Source organism: Corvus kubaryi, unplaced genomic scaffold (genome assembly GCF_017639235.1).
Source record: "Corvus kubaryi isolate FWS band 111438036 unplaced genomic scaffold, C.kubaryi_AGA036_p1.0 37172, whole genome shotgun sequence".
NCBI lineage: Eukaryota > Metazoa > Chordata > Aves > Passeriformes > Corvidae > Corvus > Corvus kubaryi.
In genome coordinates, this window is record NW_024581047.1 from 1,466,507 (window position 1) to 1,485,507 (window position 19,001).

Consider the following 19,001-nt stretch of genomic DNA (forward strand, 5'->3'; position numbering starts at 1 on the left):
CCTTAGGGGATGGAAGGGAGTAATCTACATATGTTTATGATTTGGGTTTTTGTTTGGTTTGGGGAGTGTTTTTTTCTAATATAATTGAAAGCTTCCTTTGTAACCTACATGCATATATTCTACTGCTCCTTCCAGCAGCTGTAATAATATTCTAAGGCTGGGTTGTTGAATATACTCATTTAATTCCCTCTCTATATAGAGGGAGAAGAGTCACATCCTCAATGTCTGAACTAGGAAGCAGAATAAAGATTGTGACTAGCTTGACAAAAGTGTAGCACCTTCTCTCCCTGATGCCTTTGCTGACAATAGAGTAGAAAGGAAAAAAAGAGATCTCGTCTAAATTCACTTCTAAGGATAAGTCACAGAAATAGGCTTAACGTAATCCCAGGATAGGTGTCGTTATGCTTGCATCCACTCCTGGAAAGCAGTTTCTTACCTGAACATAAGTAAGTGTGCATTTATGTCAGGAGTAACTTGGTACTTCTTTATTTACTTAACATTGAATCAACTGCTTTTAAATAGGGGGAAAAAAAAAAAAAGAATTGCCAGGTTTTAGTCATGTTTCAGCACACTGCAAATCTCACTGAAATGGATTGCAGGAAGTTCTGTGCACAGTGGGCATCTTGAACAAGTTTCTGAAAATACAGTGAGGCAAAGCATTGAGTAGAAGTGTGCCAAAGAAGGAGGCAGCTGACTACTTAAGAGAGGCAGCCAGGCTGGCTGCATTGCTCTGTTCTCCTACATGAAGTGACAAGCATTGAGTTAGCAGCACAGGAGATCAAGATTTAGTTTATCTTGTGATAACCAATGGACAGACGCAGACCCTCAAGGGACTGGGTAACTTAATAACATTTTACCCTTGTGATCTTTGATGAAAGCCATTGAGATAGAAACTATAAATTTAGTTACTAATTTTATTTCAAGTTGCTTCTAGCATGGACTTGTCACAGGTGTAAATATTGAGCCACAGAGTGAGGCCAGGTGTATATGCTAAAATGCCTTGAACCATTATCCCATGCTGAAAATAAGGCACAAATTAAATGATTTTATAAATACCTAGTCTTTTTTTGTCATTGTAGGAAACGTGACAATGGACCTTCTTTAATTACCACTTTGTCATGCTTCTCACCAGCAGTCTGTAATGTATTAATCTAAGCTAATGGTCTTAGACTTAACAGTCCAAGATCCAAAAAAGCTTTTTCACATTCCTGCTGGATAGGCAAGAGAGAAATCAAAGATCTGTAAAGCACCAGTGTCTGTCTTCCTACTAACAATAAAAGTGAACACAGAACAGAGCACAACTGCAGCAAAACAAAATCCAAATGTAATTAATGTTATCTTCTTGACATAAACTGGCAAATGCAAGAGCTGAAATGTCATCCCTAATTCAGTGCTCTTCATGTAGAAATTGCCTCTCTCTAATGGCTTCTGCAGCCCCTGCCTTTCATAATGCTGGGTAATTGATCTCGAAGCCTGGCAGGAGTTGGGCCCAGTGGATTGAGTCGTCTTTGGGATTTCTCTGTTACAGGCAGACTTGCAGTTCATTAGTGCAGAGCTAATTTTTGCCTGGTAATAGCACTTGTTATATTTGGAAAGTACCATAAAATAACAGGTTTCAGGACAATAACTGACCTGCTGAATTTGTTAGGAAGGAACGTTAGCCTCATGCTCCGAAGAATCAGACAAAGGTGTCATTTTGATGGTGATTTGCCTCTGATCCATTAGTTCTGCATCCCTCTTGAGTCTTTTAAACAAAAAGATCCTGGGCTGACTGCTGGAGCCACCCACACAGAGAGCTCTTGCATCTCCACTGCATCCTGGCGGAGAAGGCGGTTTGTATAACACAAGTGGAGCTATTTGATTTGGAGTTTGCCATCTTACCTGCCTGTTTCTCATTCGTGGAATTTCTCCAGAATAGAAAAGAGAAGAATGCGGCAATGTTTCCATAATTTTTTTAATGCAGGTTTTTCATGTCTTGGGCCAGCACTAAGTTACCAGGGCCTCTAAACCCTGGGCCAAAGTAAAACACTGTGTACCAGTCCACTTTGCAACAGTCTGTTGTTCACATCTGTACCCCAGTGACCAGGAAGGGTTCTACATATAAATTGCTTTTATAAATGGATTTTTTTTTTTTCCCCCCTTAAACAGTTTCTTGTGAATTTATGTGTCTGTGAGTTAGTACTGTACTCCTTACAGTAGTAGTCCAGGGTACAGTGTTCATAGTATCAGCATGCAGAAGAAAAAGAGTCAGTCTTTCTTGTGAAATATATCTTGGTTTTTTACTTCCTCCCAGTTCCTGTTGGAAGACTGTTCAAAACCTCACTCACCTCATGGTTAGACCTATAATTTCTTTACTGAAATATATTTCTGGACATTGTATTATCCAGTTGTAACTTCTGCTATTTCTGTCTTTAGCACAAATTGCTTTGTGCTTATAACAGCTAAATATTGTTTCAGGAGGAAGATTTTTATAATTTTTAAAAAATTCATTATGTTTTACGTGCTTGTTCCATAGAAAACACTATGAGATGGAAAAGTGAGGACTTTATGGGCTTAAAGTATGGTAAAACCTGTGCAAGTGGCTTTGACTTTAGAGTGTGGAGATTAAGCTGCAGAAAAATCACCTGCTTGAAGAACTAGCATACATAAATCTCAGATCATTAGTATGATATTAATGAAATAAAATAAATATGTTTGATTTATCTAAAGCTTTCTGAAAAGCATGTGTATGCACCTTTTTTGCCTGTAAATGTGATATTGAAGAGCCACTTTTTAGCAGTACCTTTAAATTTAAATTAAAGAGTTGTAAATCTGGTCACCCACAGGGATGACCTCAGTATTGTCGGTGGACAAATTTTTTAAGTGCTCTTTATTAAGACTCGTGATGGGTAGCCAGTTGAAACTGTAAAAGAGACCTCTAACAGAACTTGATAATACTAAACCTTTCAGCTTTTCTTTAAAATCAAAGTAGGTAGAGGCAAATTAAAGAAAGGAGATTTGCAGCTTTCCAGTCTAACACCTTGCCGTAGCATCTGCTGTTAAGATCATATCACCTGTTATTACGATAGTGTTCTAGTTGGCACCTCTTTACATTTTCATAAGATTAGTGAATTGTTCTGCAAATTAGGCTTTTGCTAGCACTGGTTTGCTCATAGAGATTCACGTCATTTAAAGTGCTGGCCTTGTAAGAAAAGGAATTTTACTGGGCATTGATGATTCTTATGCCCTTAGAGTTCTGGTTGTGGTTTTTTGGGTGTTTTGTGCATGGGGGTTTTGGTTGTTTGTTGAGGTTTTTTTATACAGAAAATGTGAAATCTAACCAAGATCTGGTGAGGGAAAAGGTGAGTATTGATAGGCAAGAAAGATGGATTTCATTGTAATAAATGAACATTTTAAAATAAAGGTTTTAAAAGTTGCCTACAGATTTTGGTCAAGTCTCATATTGAGAAAAGAAAATGAACTGAAATTTTAGGGGGTCTTGAGTGATGCTGTGTAGAGATGCTTGAAGCAATGGAAAATACAGGTATGCAGTAAAGCAACATCAGAGCCATATATTCACCTCAATGCACAGCATTTCTAACTGAAAAACGATTGTATTGAGTAGGAAATGCAGATTGTATTGAGCAGGAAACTGCACTTGGGCTATGGACAAACTCCTGCACTGTTCAGTCAATCTCATTCCCTTTTCTGGGATTACTTGAATAAGGGATCTGAATTGGATACAAATTCAGTGGTTCTTCTTTCTTGTTTGTTTAGGGTTTTTTTCCCTTATGGAACCTAGAGATTATAGGGCATATTACTGATTTTATTGCTAGTCATTTGTATTTGTTCATTAGTGGTATTATTTACTTTGCATTATTTAATGCAGTCTCAAAACTGATGTTTACCCTGGCAGTCTTATAGGCAATATTGCAATACAATACAGTACTATATGTACTGTAATGAAATAATGACTGGCTTCTTTTACACAAGAATTTCTCCATTACAGAGCTCACTTTTTTCCTTTTATCAAAATTGAAGCCAAAGTGCAATTCAACTGTATTTCATGAGAATTATGCAAAACCAGATGAAACAAGTTATGTTATGATCTGTCAAGAAACACCATTTGTAAAGTAAAACAAGTTCATCAAGCTCTCTTTTAAAAAGCCATGCTTGACTTCATCCATGGTCTTGGAAAATTAACCCTTTGCAAGAATACAAAAAGTGCATTCGCAGATTCCCCAGGATCTTCTGCAAAAAGTATTTTCCACTTGATAGAGTATTGCTGTTACTATGCAAGTAAAAGTAGCATAATAATGGAGCAAGTTTTTTGTGAAAATATCCTTTGGTCAGGTTCTGGTTTCACGTTACCATTTGGTGGATATATAGATTGAGTGAAATTACTTTAGTTGGCAGTTTGCTTCTTAGTCCTTGCTGAAGTCTGACTTGTTTTTACTTCCCTGTTGCAGTATGAATATATAGACTGCTTCTTACAGCTGCAGATTTTTTCCTTCTGAAACTCAGTGGGTGTTTTGGTTGGCTGGGGGTAATTGTAAGGTATATATGATGACAAATAAACATGATCTGTATGGTAAATTTTTCATTGGTGGTCTGATGCAAACAGCATTTTTAATTCATTAACTCTGTTAACTCTTCATACACTCACAGTGATGAAAATATGTAAAAATCTGTCTGACTCAGTCTTGCACAATTCTATGCCAGTCTTAGTTGTATGGAATGTAGAATAAAAGTATTGCATTTGTAAAACACTACCAGAATAGAGTTAATAATAGATCTTAAATGAAAGTTCATTTGCTTCTGTCTGGTACCAGATTCTTGGTTGCTTCACAGGATGATGTTTTAATGGTGTTTTAATTAAATGCTCTTACACGTATTTTGTACTTTGGCACAGTACAAAACATCATTTGTGATTTTCAAAATGAAACCTCAGAAGTAATTTGCTTGAAATATTACATTTTAAAGTGCTGCAGCATCCAGTAGTTAATATTTTTTAAGAGCTGGTCTCTCAGATAGCTATAAGGTTTACAGTTGTCTGCATTATCTGTAGTTTGCTGGCTTTTGTTTGAGACTTTTTTTTTAAATTTGCACTGATTGTGTAAGACTGATTTATATTATTTTCTTATTTATAAAACTTTCCAATGAAGCTGTTGCAGGATCAGAATAAACCTGACCTTATGAAACTATACATATATAAAGCAGAATATATATGTATTGCCTTAGAAGAGAAATATGCATTTAATGGCTTTAAGAAATACTGTTTCACAGCATACTTGAATATTTCTATTCTTTCATTCCTTTGTTCATTTCTCCAGTTTTTGTTCTGTAGTGAAGTGTTTTGCATACCCCCATGAAATTAGCTTTATTTCAGAGCTGTGCTTTATGCACAATACTTGTTTCTGGAAGTGGTGATTGGTCACCTCCCATTCACTGGGCTCTGCTGCCATTCATAAGCTGTGTGCTGCCCTCGGGAATTGGCAATCCATCCCCCAGAAGAGCTGACGTGTGGGCAGAGGGTGGAGCCACACCTCCTGCTGGGTATGGACACTACAGTGAGTTAAGCAGCAGCATTGTCAGCGCAGTTCTCTGTCTCTCCCTATTTTTGTTCTAATCACTGTAGAAATCAATGTGAAGCAGAACCAACCTGGGAGTTTGCAGTAAAGTCCTACAGACAAGTGGAGAAGGTGGCGGACCACCATATTTCAGTCTGTTCATTCATCTGACATAGGAAATAAAAGAATAAAACTAACAGCATGTGCGTGCTGCTCTTCTATAAAAATGAGTTTTAAGAGCAGAGATCGTTAACTGTGCTTTACAAGCAATGCTGAGTGACTTGCAGAAAGCCCCAATACCAGCCATGAGCCAAGCTACCCATGGAACCTAAATACACCAGCTGTCTGCCTCTTCTCTCTTCCAAGTACTTTAAGAAGCAGTTAAGCTATCTAAACGCTAAATTTGAGAATCAGGTCTGATTATACAAGGTCATGATCTCATGAAAATCAACGGGAAATTTATTTTCTGTATACTTGATTTTATTCACTTTGCTATAAGACGTTAAGTAGATAATTGCAGATTTTAGTATCTTACCTCCAAACAGCCATCAGTGATCCCACGTTGGACTTCTAATGAACTTGGTTATTAAGGGCACAAGGATAGACCGAGTGGGACAGTTGATCTTGGAAAAGGGGCATGTATGTTCTCAGGGGCTGGAATAGGTGACCTGTCAAGGCAGAGCCTCTGTTCTAAACAGGCTAAAATCCCTGGGGCCCTGCTGTTAGCAGAAGCCTTTCACAGGCCTGTGTATCCCACTAGAAATAAAGGCAATGATTCCCAGGATCAATTCTTGCCAGAACTGTTGAACTAATAAGAATTATGAAAACTCTGGTAATGTTTATTTGTTCAGTATTTAGTTTGTGCTTTTCTAGGGGGACTCCCAGTTGCTTTAGTGTCCAAACAGACCAGACAAGTTGCTTTTTGGGTTCATAGCAAACCCAAATACAGTCCACAAAATAACAAATATGTTCCATGATACCTCTGGCTTGCAGGAAAATGAAAGTTGTGTGCATAAATGACAAATGCATTCCAGAGCCCACTTCACCTTTCCTTATGAGAGAGTGAATTTAACATGTTAATTTACTATTTACTGTCCTTCGTTGTGTATTTTCTGTATGAATGAAGTAGCCAGAAGAAAATTGGATGATTCACTGTTGGCATTCGGTTAGAGGATCAGGGGCATGGATCACTGATAGAATTATGGGATCAATAAAAGAACTATACAAGCAATAGGCCTGCAAGCAAAAGGCCTGTGTGTGAGAAAATCTCTCCATGAGAAAATCCCTGTGTGAAAAAAACAGGGCTGGGAACAAAAAGGGAGTTTTGAAGATTTACGGCTGTGTAGATAAGACCTGGAGAAGGGGAGGTGAACTCTGAATTCTTTTAATCATAACATAACTGTAGAAGCTTGCCAATGTAAGTCCAATTATGTAGAAGTAGAAATGTGCTTTGATAAGTTTTAAGCCACTTAAGAGTTAACAAGCTGGTATACTATATAAGTGCCTCTGGATTGCTAATAAACAGAGTTTGCTCTTATCAACCACATTGGTTTTGGACTGCAATTTCTCCTCTCGCCGGAGTTGTCAGACTTTTTTTTCCTTTCCGACAATTCACCTCCATGTTTCTTTGGTCAAAAGTCTTTAATTAAATTGGAATTAAATTGCTGAAGTTGCAGCAACTATAAAATGTAGTTATGTTATTTAGACCTCTTTTCCATCATGATTTTAATCCAAATGAGGGCTGTGCTTTCCAAAAAAAAAAAAAAAAAAGGGAAAAAAGTCAGTTCTGCACCCTCTTTCCTGCCATTGATCGATACTTGATTCACCTTCATCTCTTGTACCAGCACTGCCAGCACTATATTCTAAGTCACTAAAAGGAAATGATCCAAGCTGGAAAGACATCCATTATTTCATTTACAAACACATTAGTTCCTTCCTTCAGCGTTCTCTGATGCAGTTATTCTGTTCATCAAGGTGAAGTCTGCATAAAGGAAAAGGCAGGAATAAGAAGGTGGGAGGAGCAAGAGGGATGGCTGGACTTCCCTATCAGAGGTCACGTGGAGCTGTGGCTTTTGCATTTGCCATTTGCCACCAGACAGGCTTTTTAATGGTAAATCCTTTCATAAGTGGTATCATCTGGCTTGATCAGAAGTAGAGGCCAGGTCACAATGAATTTGTGGTACTTTGACCCTGAGTAGCTTTAAGATCTCTCTTAAGAGTGAGACCACTCTTAAATTTTTTTTTGACGTCCCTCATCCCTGACAATTCCATGCAATTGGCAGGCGTGCTTGGAATAGTGCTGTCAGTAACAGTGGTCAGGCAGATAGTTGCAACTACTTCTGCTGTAGAGGTTTTCAATATTATTGGGGTTTAGATTATAGTAGTAAAAATTTTGTTGATTAAAAAACAGGCAGGCAGCAGTGTTGTCAATGTCATGAAGCAACTCAGAATAAAATATAAAAAAATGTGTGGACTGTCAGCAAAAATGGTTAATTATTTGACCTCCTAATTTGTCTTCCATAGCATTTTGCAGGACTTCTACAAGGCAAAGGGTAACTTTTCTTTTTAATCTTTGTCTCCATTTGTGTATCGCTTCCCTGTCACCCTTCTAGTTAAGTGGCTGGCTGTTTTCCCCAGCCTGTATAGTGACACATGGTTGCTGCTGAGAGCATTACAATTATTTGCGAGATTACACCTGCCCTTTCTTAGTAAATGAAGTATCCTTAAGTGACAGTTTGACTGTGTTGATTGTGTGGAATTAAGGAAGACTTGAGCACCTGGCTCCAGTGTCACTTTGTGCAGTTCCAGACAATGTGACATCAATGTCAGCAGCTCCCAAGGTGCTTCCTCCTGGGTTCTGTAACTGCACAATCCACTGAAGGAAGAGCTGCTGCTCCTGCCACTTTGGATGGAGGAGAGCAAGTCAGCTCAATAATTGATACCCTGTGGGACTGATAGTGTTCCTGGACACCTGAGACGGGCTGTTTGCTTCAGCCAGCTGGGATCCTTTGCTTCTCCCCTCCTTGGAAGAAGCAGGCATTTAGCCCAAATGAGTCTCAGCTTGGGAAATAAATACTTTTCACTGTTTGAAGAGCAGGACTGGGAGAGTCAAAGTAGTTGTTTGTACCCTTTAAGTATGACTTACCAAGTGTGATATTGTCATCTTGTCACAAGCTGATTTTCAAAGATGATATATTCTAAGTATCTTTACATTAAAGGAGGAAAACTACAGAGCTGAATTGTTAGGCAAATGCCTTGCCACATCACATCACATAATCAGGAAGAATTTTCTGTGTTGGTGGTTGTTCCCTATATATATACTCTCACGAGCTGGCTCTGAGATCAAGTTGCATATTCTCTAAATTGATGAATATGTTCTCAACTGATTATCAAATATTTCATTACTACTAGTGTTCCTAGTCTTGGATGAAGGGCAGAATTTCCATTAAGTGCATGCTAGGTAAGATAGTGGAGGTTAGGGGATTATTTTTGAATGGGATAGGACTGATTATTATGTTTCCTCACAGCCCCTGAAATCATTACTTTTTTTGTGACTGATGTAGAAATGCATGAAATGCAAACTCTTCCACTGCTCATGTTCTGGTTCTTTGGTGAAGTATTTGAATTCTAGTATGACACAGCTGTTCATGAAGTGAATTAAACCAGTGTACATTCAATCACATCACAGAGCCATTTAGAATGCAAGTGCTTGTATGCTCTTCTCTCATGTTCAGCAAGCTCTACTTTGCATTTTAGTAAGTTATTTCTAACTCTGTGACAGCACAGAGAGAGCTGTATAGTTTTTTGCTGTTCAGAGCAGGGGCTGTCTGTTTATCCCTGCTCCTAATATAGAGGAGTTTGCGGCCTTCACCAAAGTGACCATAGTGCAAACTGATAGTTAGCAAAAAGAGTTAATAACTAAAAAATAACCACATAATTTTATTATTAAACCAGTTTTCTCTAGTAGGGGGATACTTCAAGTTAGAAGACGGTTTTTGTCATCTATTTGTTGTTTATAGTTTTCCATATTCATTTATTGAATACTTTTGGCATATACCTTATTTTTTGGATTTAATTTTGTTTCTGGTCTGGTTATTCCACATTGGAGAAGTGTCTCAGCAACCTGTTTTTTTTTTCCTCCTGAGCTATCACATTGCCAATATCTTCTTTTTCACTGATAGGCCTGTCCTTGGAATATTTCTGTTATTTTATAGTGTATATTGCTTTCTGAGTGAAAAGTAGATGGCACCCAAATGGCATCTTTAACGTTTCTCTGTCAGATCTGAGTTTCCTTCCAAAAGCTTGAGAAATAATTCTTTGCAATTGTTTTTGATATTTCTGCAGTACAATGACACATTTTGTTTCTTTAACAGGATTGCACGTTCTTCACTCGGAAGGAAATCCTTCGGTAAGTAAATTGTTTTAAACTTCTCATTTGTGATCCATGTGGAAGAGGCTAAATCTTTTTATCTGGCATGTGAGGAAACCAGATAAAGCCAGTTATTCTGTAGGAACCAATGAGAGTAGGATTCGACTTAAGATACACTTATAATGTGTAATTGTCATAAGGAGATTGATGGTGGTGATTAGCTTAAGGTGAATATCATAGACTTTTTTAGGGTTGAGCCAGTGACTTGTATGAAAGGGATTTGCTGCTTTTCTGCTCAGTGATACCAGTGAGGGCACGTCCTACAGTCAGTGTAGAATCCAGAGGTGTTTCTACATATCTGAGGTGAAATTTTACTGAGCAGGAATAAAATGGGTTATGACCCCCTGGTTAATTAGCACTTACTGATTTAGAATCTCTCTGTCTCATTGAAGGGGCAGCCAGGTACTGCTGGGCACTTATTTATGCACTGCAAGATACTCACAGGGGTGAGATGGAAGAAGTGCACGTCCAGTCCTTTTTTAGGCTCAACTGAATTTCTTGTGCAGCTGCTGAGTTCAGTGAGATGATCCAGCAAGGAGCAACCTTACGAAAAGAAAAAAAGAAAGCCCTGTCTGGCTCACCATCCATTTGCATGACTGTTAATGACCGTTAGTGAGGAAGAGGTACTGTTGTGTGGATGGGAATGAAGGGATTAATATGGCAGCTTCAATTTAAATTGCTATAAACTGATGTAAACCAGCATGAGATTGCAATTAGGTGAAATAAGCTAAGTGTTTTTATCTGTCCCTACAGGGAAAGTAGCCCATCAAAACCCCAAACAACAGTAAATCTATTTTTTGCTGGTTTAATAAGCTGAATCAGCTCTCTGAAGGATCAGATGAGTTCCAAAGCTGGCATAAGAGCCAGAGCAAGAAAATGCAACTGAAAATGAGGAAAGGAGAGGAGAGCAAGACTTAGCGTTTCCCTACCAGTAAGGTCTTAGATTGACTTACACACTGTGCAAGGCTTTAGTGTCAGCATCAGCTTAAGTCAACATAAATGCAGGCTGTGGTCAGAGGGATTGAGGACACATTCTTTTGATTAGTAATCTGAGTGTGGATAATTTGCAAATTATTAGAAAATAATATAACTTCTTAATTTAAAGTGAAGAGAAAAATTTCACAAAATGCTGAAAATGGATCTAGGAAAAAATATAAAGTAAGACTGCGCCAGAGGCAAGAGTGCCTGGTAAAAGAGAAAAATAGAAACCATAGCTCACTATTGGTGTTTGATAGCTGTTTATCACCAGAAAACCTAAACACATTCCTAAGTATTTATTAAAGATGGTTAATTTTGGGAAGTGCCGATCACAGCTGCAAGCATTTAGTCATGGGCCCAGGGCAAGAACATATTCAAGAATGCTGGCTATTGTAGACATACTTACGTTATCACTGACTCAAAACATTATCTAAAATACTCATAGGACAGCTGACAAATTTTTAGAGCTGTTACTGATTGCTTTGGTGGTGTTAGGCCTTTGAAAACATGCCCTGGTTTTCTTAAGGAGAGTGTGGAAATGACACCAGTGTGTGCAGCTTCAGGACACAACTTTTCTGTGTGGAAAGATGCCAGAACACACTGGTAGACAATCAGACTGTAAGTTAATACATGCTCAGAGGCAGCCACTGTGGATTTGTTAAAAGCAAATCTTCCTGTGAGTGTCTGCTTTTGTAAACCAGAAAAAGAAGCAGCTGCAACATATCTTTATTTTGGTAAAGGCTTTTGCATATTCCAGTTTGTGTTAGTCCTTTTCTACTTGTGTAAGTGCACTGACCTCTTGGTCAAGGTACTCCTGAACATAGAAGATTGGTGAGAATGGTAAGAAGTATTGAGGAGAAGAGAGTTGCAGATGCTATGAAGATCAAGATTAGCTTTTTCAGCAGTACTCAGTACGTTAGAGAAATTACTAGAGTCAAAGTGAATAAAAGGAAATTCACACACTCAAGTCCTAAGAACTGAGGAAAAATTTGCAAGTGCAGAATGCAATGTATTAAAAAAAATGGGCTGGGGGTTAGTGATCTAAGCAAAGTGAGCATAATTTTAACAACACCACCCCCGCAATGCTCTTGCAAAAAAGGGAAATTAATTTCTATGATGCATTAGCATCAGCAGTGTTTATAAAATGGGAGAATTCCAGTCAGCTGTACTGGGACCTCAGTAGGAGTAGACTGTCCAGTTTTGGGCATGACCATTCAAAAAAGATTTGTTATCCTGGAAAACATCCTGTAGAGAGGAACAGGAATAAAAAGAAAAAAATGACATGAAGAAAAGTTGGAAAACCACTTTAGTCATAGCAATGAATCTGTTTGTATAATGTGCCTCTCTTGTGATTGTAAATGGCTAGGTTGTCTCTTATAAGGCATTATTTCTCTTACTCAGTGTTACAAATCTGATTTTCTGGCAGACAAGCTTTTACTTCAGCAATAATGCTTATCGGCTCACCAGCCCATCTGTTTCTGCTTCTCTCAGTAGACTGGTACTGTTTGGCACCCAAACAAGCATTCAAACGCAGGTGTTCCTGGATATCTGTCCTAGCCAAAAAGCACAAAGTATTACTTGAAATGGACTTAACCTAGTTAGACAACTGCCAGAGGAGTATGGCACTAAATGATCAAGCTGGACACTGGCTGGGATGTCAGCAAACCTTTGAACCTTTTTGTAGAAGAAAATTAATTCTTCTGTTGCCTTCTCTTCTCTGTCTGTTCCTTGGCTTGTTCTTGATGGATGAAAGGTGAGGTGAGAGGAGCCCTTGTAGCTAATCCACCCAAATGCTGGATTTTAAATCTGAAATCTGCCAGAGAATTAAGCAGTGGTTTCCTTCGAGTGTCTGCAAAGCTTCCTTATAAGGGCACAAATGCAGCAAACTGCTTGGGATGCAGCTGCCTGTAGAGCAACTTGCTACATAAATGGAAGGAGGAGTTAGAACACAGCTCCTCTTTTTTTCTTTTAAAGAGTTTGAAGTTTTGTATGCAGAAACGGGGACTTGCCCTATGTCAGCTTTGTGGGAAAAAACACCAGCCAAAAGAATGAAGTTGAGGGGAACTCTATACCCTTGGGAATTTTCCTGAGTTTTAGGCAAGAAACTACATACACGAAGAATGTATATCCTGAAGCGACTATTGATCTTGTTAATTATGTTACTATTCTTGTTGTTAAAAATGTTTCTGCATCCTCTGTGAATGAAAAAAAAAAAAGACTTATAGGCAGTTCCTGCATTTCTGTTTGATAAACTTTTCCTATATTATATTTTAGTCAGATTGTACCTGTTTTGCTAAGGCTTCTGAGAGGACAGGATCCCTGCCAGCGTTGATCTGTCTGGAGTGCTGGTGTACTGTGTCCCGTTCTGGGCTCCCCAGTACAGGAGAAATAAGGAGCTGCTCCAGGGTCTGGCAAAGGGCCATTGAGAGGACTGAGGCCATAAAGGACTGAGGACTCTCTCATGTGAGGAAAGGCTGAGAGAGCTGAGATCAGGAGGGTGCAAAGGAGACAGATGCTTGTGCCAGGAAAAGGGGTGGTGGGTACAGACAGAAACACAGGAAGTTCTGTTTGAACATACGGAAACACTGTGAGGGTGACCAAGCGCTGAACAGGCTGCCCAGAGAGGTTGTGGAGTCTCCAGCCTTGGAGATACTCAAAACCCATCTGCATGTGGCAGCCTGCTCCAGGTGCCCTTGCTGGGCAGCAGGTTGGACCCGATCATCTCCAGGAGTTCCTTGCAACCTCAGTCCTTCTGTGATTCTTTGAATCCCCAGCAGAAAAGAGGCCCGTGAGCAGGGCTTTGAGTGCTGCTTCAAGGAAGGGAAAACATTATAAAGTGTTTTTATCTATACTTAGTATGCATCACATAATTCTGGGAACAGTAGAGTACATGTACTGAAAGTCAGAGGTTTCCTAACTATGACTAGACTTAGAATAAATGTATTATAAATTGTCTGCCAAAAGCATTTATTGCAATTTCTTTTAAATTTTACTGCAGATGATTTGGGAGGATATTTATCTAGTATTCTTTTGAATTATTTTTGAATTAATTTGTGCTGCTTCATTTTGAATTGCAAAGATGAATAAATATTTTACATGCTAACTAAAAACTAGCAAAAGACTCATCTATCCACTTTTTCTCATCTTATGCTGCCTTTTTATAAATCTGATTTCTGTGTCCAGTTATTGTATTTTATTGATACAATGAAAATAACTTAAGTGGAAAACATAAAAGGGACAAGGCATATCAGTAACAGAATTCCTTCAGCTTTCAACTCTTCCTGCTTGTGTTTCTCATTGCTCTCTGTTCTTTATCTGTTTGTTGAACTGTGGCGATTTAGTGAGTTGTGGTTTCAGTTTCTGTCTGTATTTCCTTGTATCATGTTTCCTGTCATTTTGCTTCACATGGTAGACCCCCCTTCTCTAATAGACTATTCTAACCTCTTGCAATCCTTGAAAGCAATAATTCACTAAGGAATTGGTGCAGTACAGAGATTTATGCCTCAGTTATCATGTGCAACATTTTACATTTGTTCTTGCAAAAACAGTTTGTGCAAGTATGGCATAAATCTGAGACCCTGAAAGTACTTTATCAGTTGCTGACAGCCCCAAAGGCCCTTCCTTCCTCAGGTTTTCAGGCCCAGATTAAAGAACCTCCTTCTCTTTGAGCTATAGCAGCTTTTTCTCCCTGTGTGGCAGACTTGTAGATTTTGGTCTGTCTGGCCCTGTTCCCCATCTGTCCATTAAAGCACTGCAGGACAAGAGAGCATGTGCAGTTCACTGATTTGCATCAGTACAGTGCTACAGCCTCTGTAGCAAGGATTGTAAATCAGTTCCCATTTGTGCATTCTGTCCTGCATTCCATGCAATCCCATCTTCAATGTTGTTGCTTCTTTTACTTCTAGCCATCTCAGTCTCCAGGTGGTTGGACAGGCTGATTGTTGAGACCTGCCTCTTTCCAGGGCTTTGGGTTGACTTGTCAGTTTTCCTGCTTGTCTCTGGAGTGGTGAATTCTTCTCTGTGTATTATAGAAAGTCCTTCTCCAGCTGTTCTGTTCAGCTCTGGCATCTGGACCGGAGCCTATAGCTCTGATTATGGTGAATAACCAAAAGTGCAGCTGAACTGCAGCTGAACAGCAGCTGGGCACTTCTGGTCCTGCTGCTGGCACAGGTTATTCCGTCCTGTGTGTGGTCAGATCATACCACAGCTGCTGTGAACCCCTAGTGCGACTGTCCATCAGCACTCACTGTCTGGTTTCACTGCTCTAGTTAAGCCATTTTTTATTTCTTTTCTGAGCATGCAGAACAATTCTGAGCAATCTAGAATTTACTCTTTGAGGTGGTCTTGATTGTAATGTACAAGTCTTTGAATACATCCCTTTTATTTAGGAATAAATAGGATATATATTGCTGAATAAAAATGTTTTCCCCTTGCATCATAAATCAAGTGACTGTTGGCTGTGGGACCAGAACTGGGGAGATGTTTATTCATTTCTAAAGGCCACTTTAAAGCCTTTACTTATTTCTAATCAGTGAGCCATTGCAAGCTTTTATCTTTTGTTTTCAGCAGTGTGCCTGTTAAAAAGGCAGCCCAGCCAGCTATATAATGTGTTGTCACTACATTTAATGGTGGAGATGAATGCACACCAAGCCAAGGAAGAGCTGTTTTGTTTTAACACACACACTGGTGACCTTGGGTACAGTCTGACTTCTTCCCAAAGCTCAATAGTGAACTTAAATGGTTGCTGCAGGGTGTAAGCTTAGAAATATCTTTTTTCAGATCTATTCAGGTAGAGCTGGAGGCTCTGTTGTAAGTTTGGCGACATCCCAAACTGTGTCCAGCAAATACCCACAGTGTCACCCTCGCTGACTCCAGGATGCTTCACCCTTGAGAAGTGAGAACAGACTCTGACCCACCTTTTTTGCCATGTAAAAAGTGGTAGAATGAAAGTTAGCATCAATCAAAAGTAGGCTGTGGGGAGAAAACTGTTTTGAGGATTTTTTTTCTGAACACAGCTTTTTTTGTTTTCACTGGTTGATGGGCAGCTGAGTTGATTTTAAAACTACTGCTCTCTACAGGGGTAAGTCTTGTTCTGCCTTTACTTTATTGATTAATTTAATAGAAAATTAAACCCTCATTTTCTTCCACTGCTGTTGCAACTGCTTCAGTAAGCTCAAGGAGCTGACTGTGAAAACTTCTATATTTTCAAACACATCAGATCCCCGAACTTCACTGCACATTCTTAAGTGTTAGTGCTTATACAAGGGGCATGAGTGCCTGGTGGGTTTCAAATTTCTGCAAGGGCAGATCAGCAGTCTGGGTTTAGACTGGATTAAAGTGATACAGAATCACAGCCTTAATCCTTGAATGTTGTACATGATGCATAAACATATACCAGCACCTGTGGGGACAGAGCATCATAAGTAAATGAAATTTGCCATTGAATTTATCACCACATTCCCTCCCACTCTCGTTTGTGGCGGGGAAGACGCTGCCAATTTTTCCTTTCCTACTTCCATGCAAAGTAAATAAGGAATCCTGCTGACAAAGAGAGCACATCCAGGAATGGGAAAATGCTTCTGCATGCATCCAGAAGAATCTTTTAAAGGAAATACAGCTGCAGGATCTGTAGTAGTTACTGCTGCAAAGACAGTAAGGTTGGTCTTGGGCTTCTGAATATACATGATGGTCTCTGTATGATAATGGCAACTTTTCCAAATCTGCGTGTGTTCAGACAGGACTGACAAGAAATAAATGTTTCTGTGTCTAGAACAGATAGAGAAAGCAGCTTTAGGTTGTCTTCAGATATCCTTCTTGTGAAGGGCATGCTGAGTAAAATGACAAGAAGCCTTTCCTCTAAGTCACAACAGCTCTGATATGTTCAGGTCACCTGAAGAGCCTTCTGCTTCTACAAAAACAGGAGAAGTATCAGAGCCTTTACCAGAGCTTTGTTTCTTTTCTATTTGCAGTTAGTAATTAATGTTATTGAGAGATGTGAGAGAACAGTCAGTAATGAGAGCAGCATTTGGGAACTGGTAACTGAGTCTGACTCACAGGATTTGTCATAGTGCACAACACTACAAGGTGTAGTGAGGTATTGCATACAGGCAGGAGGATTATGGGTGTAAATAACCCAAATGTCTACTGAGCTTTACATTGTCTTACAGAGTAATTGATCAGACATGCACTGTTTCCTTGCCAAAATGTAACATAAGTTATTCAACCAAATGGGAGTGTTGGTGGAATTCCTGCACAAAGGACTGTGTTCCTTGTGATGGGTGGTTTTCTTGGCATCCGTTTAAGAGGCTGAAGCAGGTCTGTTATTTTTTCTACAAAGTCCAGCATTTGATATTGGCAATCCGGTTTATTATAAAACAGTACATAGTGTCCCTGAAGAAACTTTCAGCACAACGATCTTCCAGTGGGAAGAGATGTTACTGTATTTTGTGGTTGTTCGGTTGGTTAGAGTTTTTTTTTATTTCAAAGGATGATGGAGCAAGTGCAACATACTATATGTTGGGTATAGAGAAATCTTATGGCCCTTTACACTGTCATAAATGTTAATCATGCCATGTGATAAGGCTATTACAAATAGAGTTGCTGGATCCTTGCAGATAAAAGCATGTGAAAGATGTATTTTATTGCTGTAATTTAGTTTGCAAGAGTTAGATCAGAGCCACTTCCCACAGACTCATTTGGATGCTTTAGTGTGAAATCCACTCAGGTGGAAAGGTCTTACATCTACAGATCTTTGACTTATTTGGTGAATTAATGGCAGAGTTAGCTGGGAGGAAAACAGGATATGAGAGCTGCCCTCAAATCTGCAGTTAATTACCTTCACGTTTCTGTGTCCAGTGCCTGTCTCCCAGACAACTCTAGCGGAGTCTAGTCTAGAGTTGGAAACAGTATCCTTCTTTCAGCTGCTGAAGGGTATGGCAGAACTTCAGTATAAACAGATTGACAAGATAGTGAATTCTGTCAGCAAGAAGTGACAGGTGTACTTTGTGTTGATATTGCATGTTATAAAGAGACAAATCTAATATTAGATAAAGTATAGAAGCAAATCTTGGTGGTTAAAATAAGCAGGGATTGTCAGCTCCTGAATTTCGAAGTGTTGTCCACAACGATCAAGTTTTGCCAATAATGAGTGCTTAATTTTGTTGAAGACTAGAACACCATTTCAGTATTCTAGATTTTAAAAAAGAAGGTAGCCCTTAGATGGATATTTGACTTGAAAGGTTTGCTTTCTTTTAAATGCTTTTAAGCTGCTTTTTCTGTTGTATTTAGAAGCATCTTTGTAGCTGTTACTTACAATGGAGAAATCAGTTGCTAGCGAGGGAAATGGCTATTGCATCTTGAATTACACAGTATTTATGAAATGTCAGGGTGAGCTGTGGTGAGCAGCTGAAATGTGCTTAGATCAGTGGATATCCAGTTTCCGGTATGGCACAAAATATTGCTGTGCAGGGAGAAGACATCAGTTTCCTACGATGCAGAAAAAATGTGTTTCTGTGTTTCATTTCATGTGTTCTTTGTGGCACACCATAATAATGAGAAAATAGATGCCTGTAGATTATTTTCTCATAGCTTTTGAGTTTATTTACACACAGGAATCTGAAGTAGTTGAGTGTGGGGCTGGCTGTGGGGCTGCTGCATCTAAAGCTGGAAAATGAAGGGGTTGCTGAGGCATTGCTTTCTGTATTACTGCTTTCTTTATGTTCTGCTGTCACAACATGGTAATCTCTATATCTAATCATTAGTATGCCTAGTGAGCAGGCAGGATTTTTTGTTAAAAGGAAAAGAAGTCACAAAATACATCTTTTTAATATATACAAGTAGTACATGTGACCTACTGAGAGATCAGAATACACTCTGTTAATACATAGGACACGACAAAGGAACCACTTTCTGCCCTAAGCAGTTTATGATTTAGGTGTAAGGCTAAGCTTCCACATATGATAAGAATTGCATTTTATAGTACATGCCTTGGTTCAGGCCTTCTGTGCACATGCCTAGGCAGTGCCTAAACGTTACATACACATAGT

The 19,001-nt window shown here is 39.0% G+C and overlaps 1 protein-coding gene across 12 annotated transcripts in view; it reads left to right on the forward strand.

The window, feature by feature from the left end:
• CIB2 (calcium and integrin binding family member 2) overlaps window positions 1-19,001 on the forward strand; it is a 40,863-nt gene that overhangs the window by 6,594 nt on the left and 15,268 nt on the right. For 10 of the 12 annotated variants that reach the window (XM_042021850.1, XM_042021851.1, XM_042021846.1 and 7 more), the window contains one exon: window positions 9,923-9,957. Coding sequence is in view for 2 of the 12 variants with exons in the window: in XM_042021839.1 (XP_041877773.1) it covers window positions 9,923-9,957 (35 nt within the window). In the remaining 10 variants the exon portion in view is untranslated. Of the gene's footprint in view, window positions 1-4; window positions 9,958-10,370; window positions 10,602-19,001 lie in introns of those variants that run through there. The other 2 variants (XM_042021847.1, XM_042021849.1) reach the window with 2 other exon arrangements.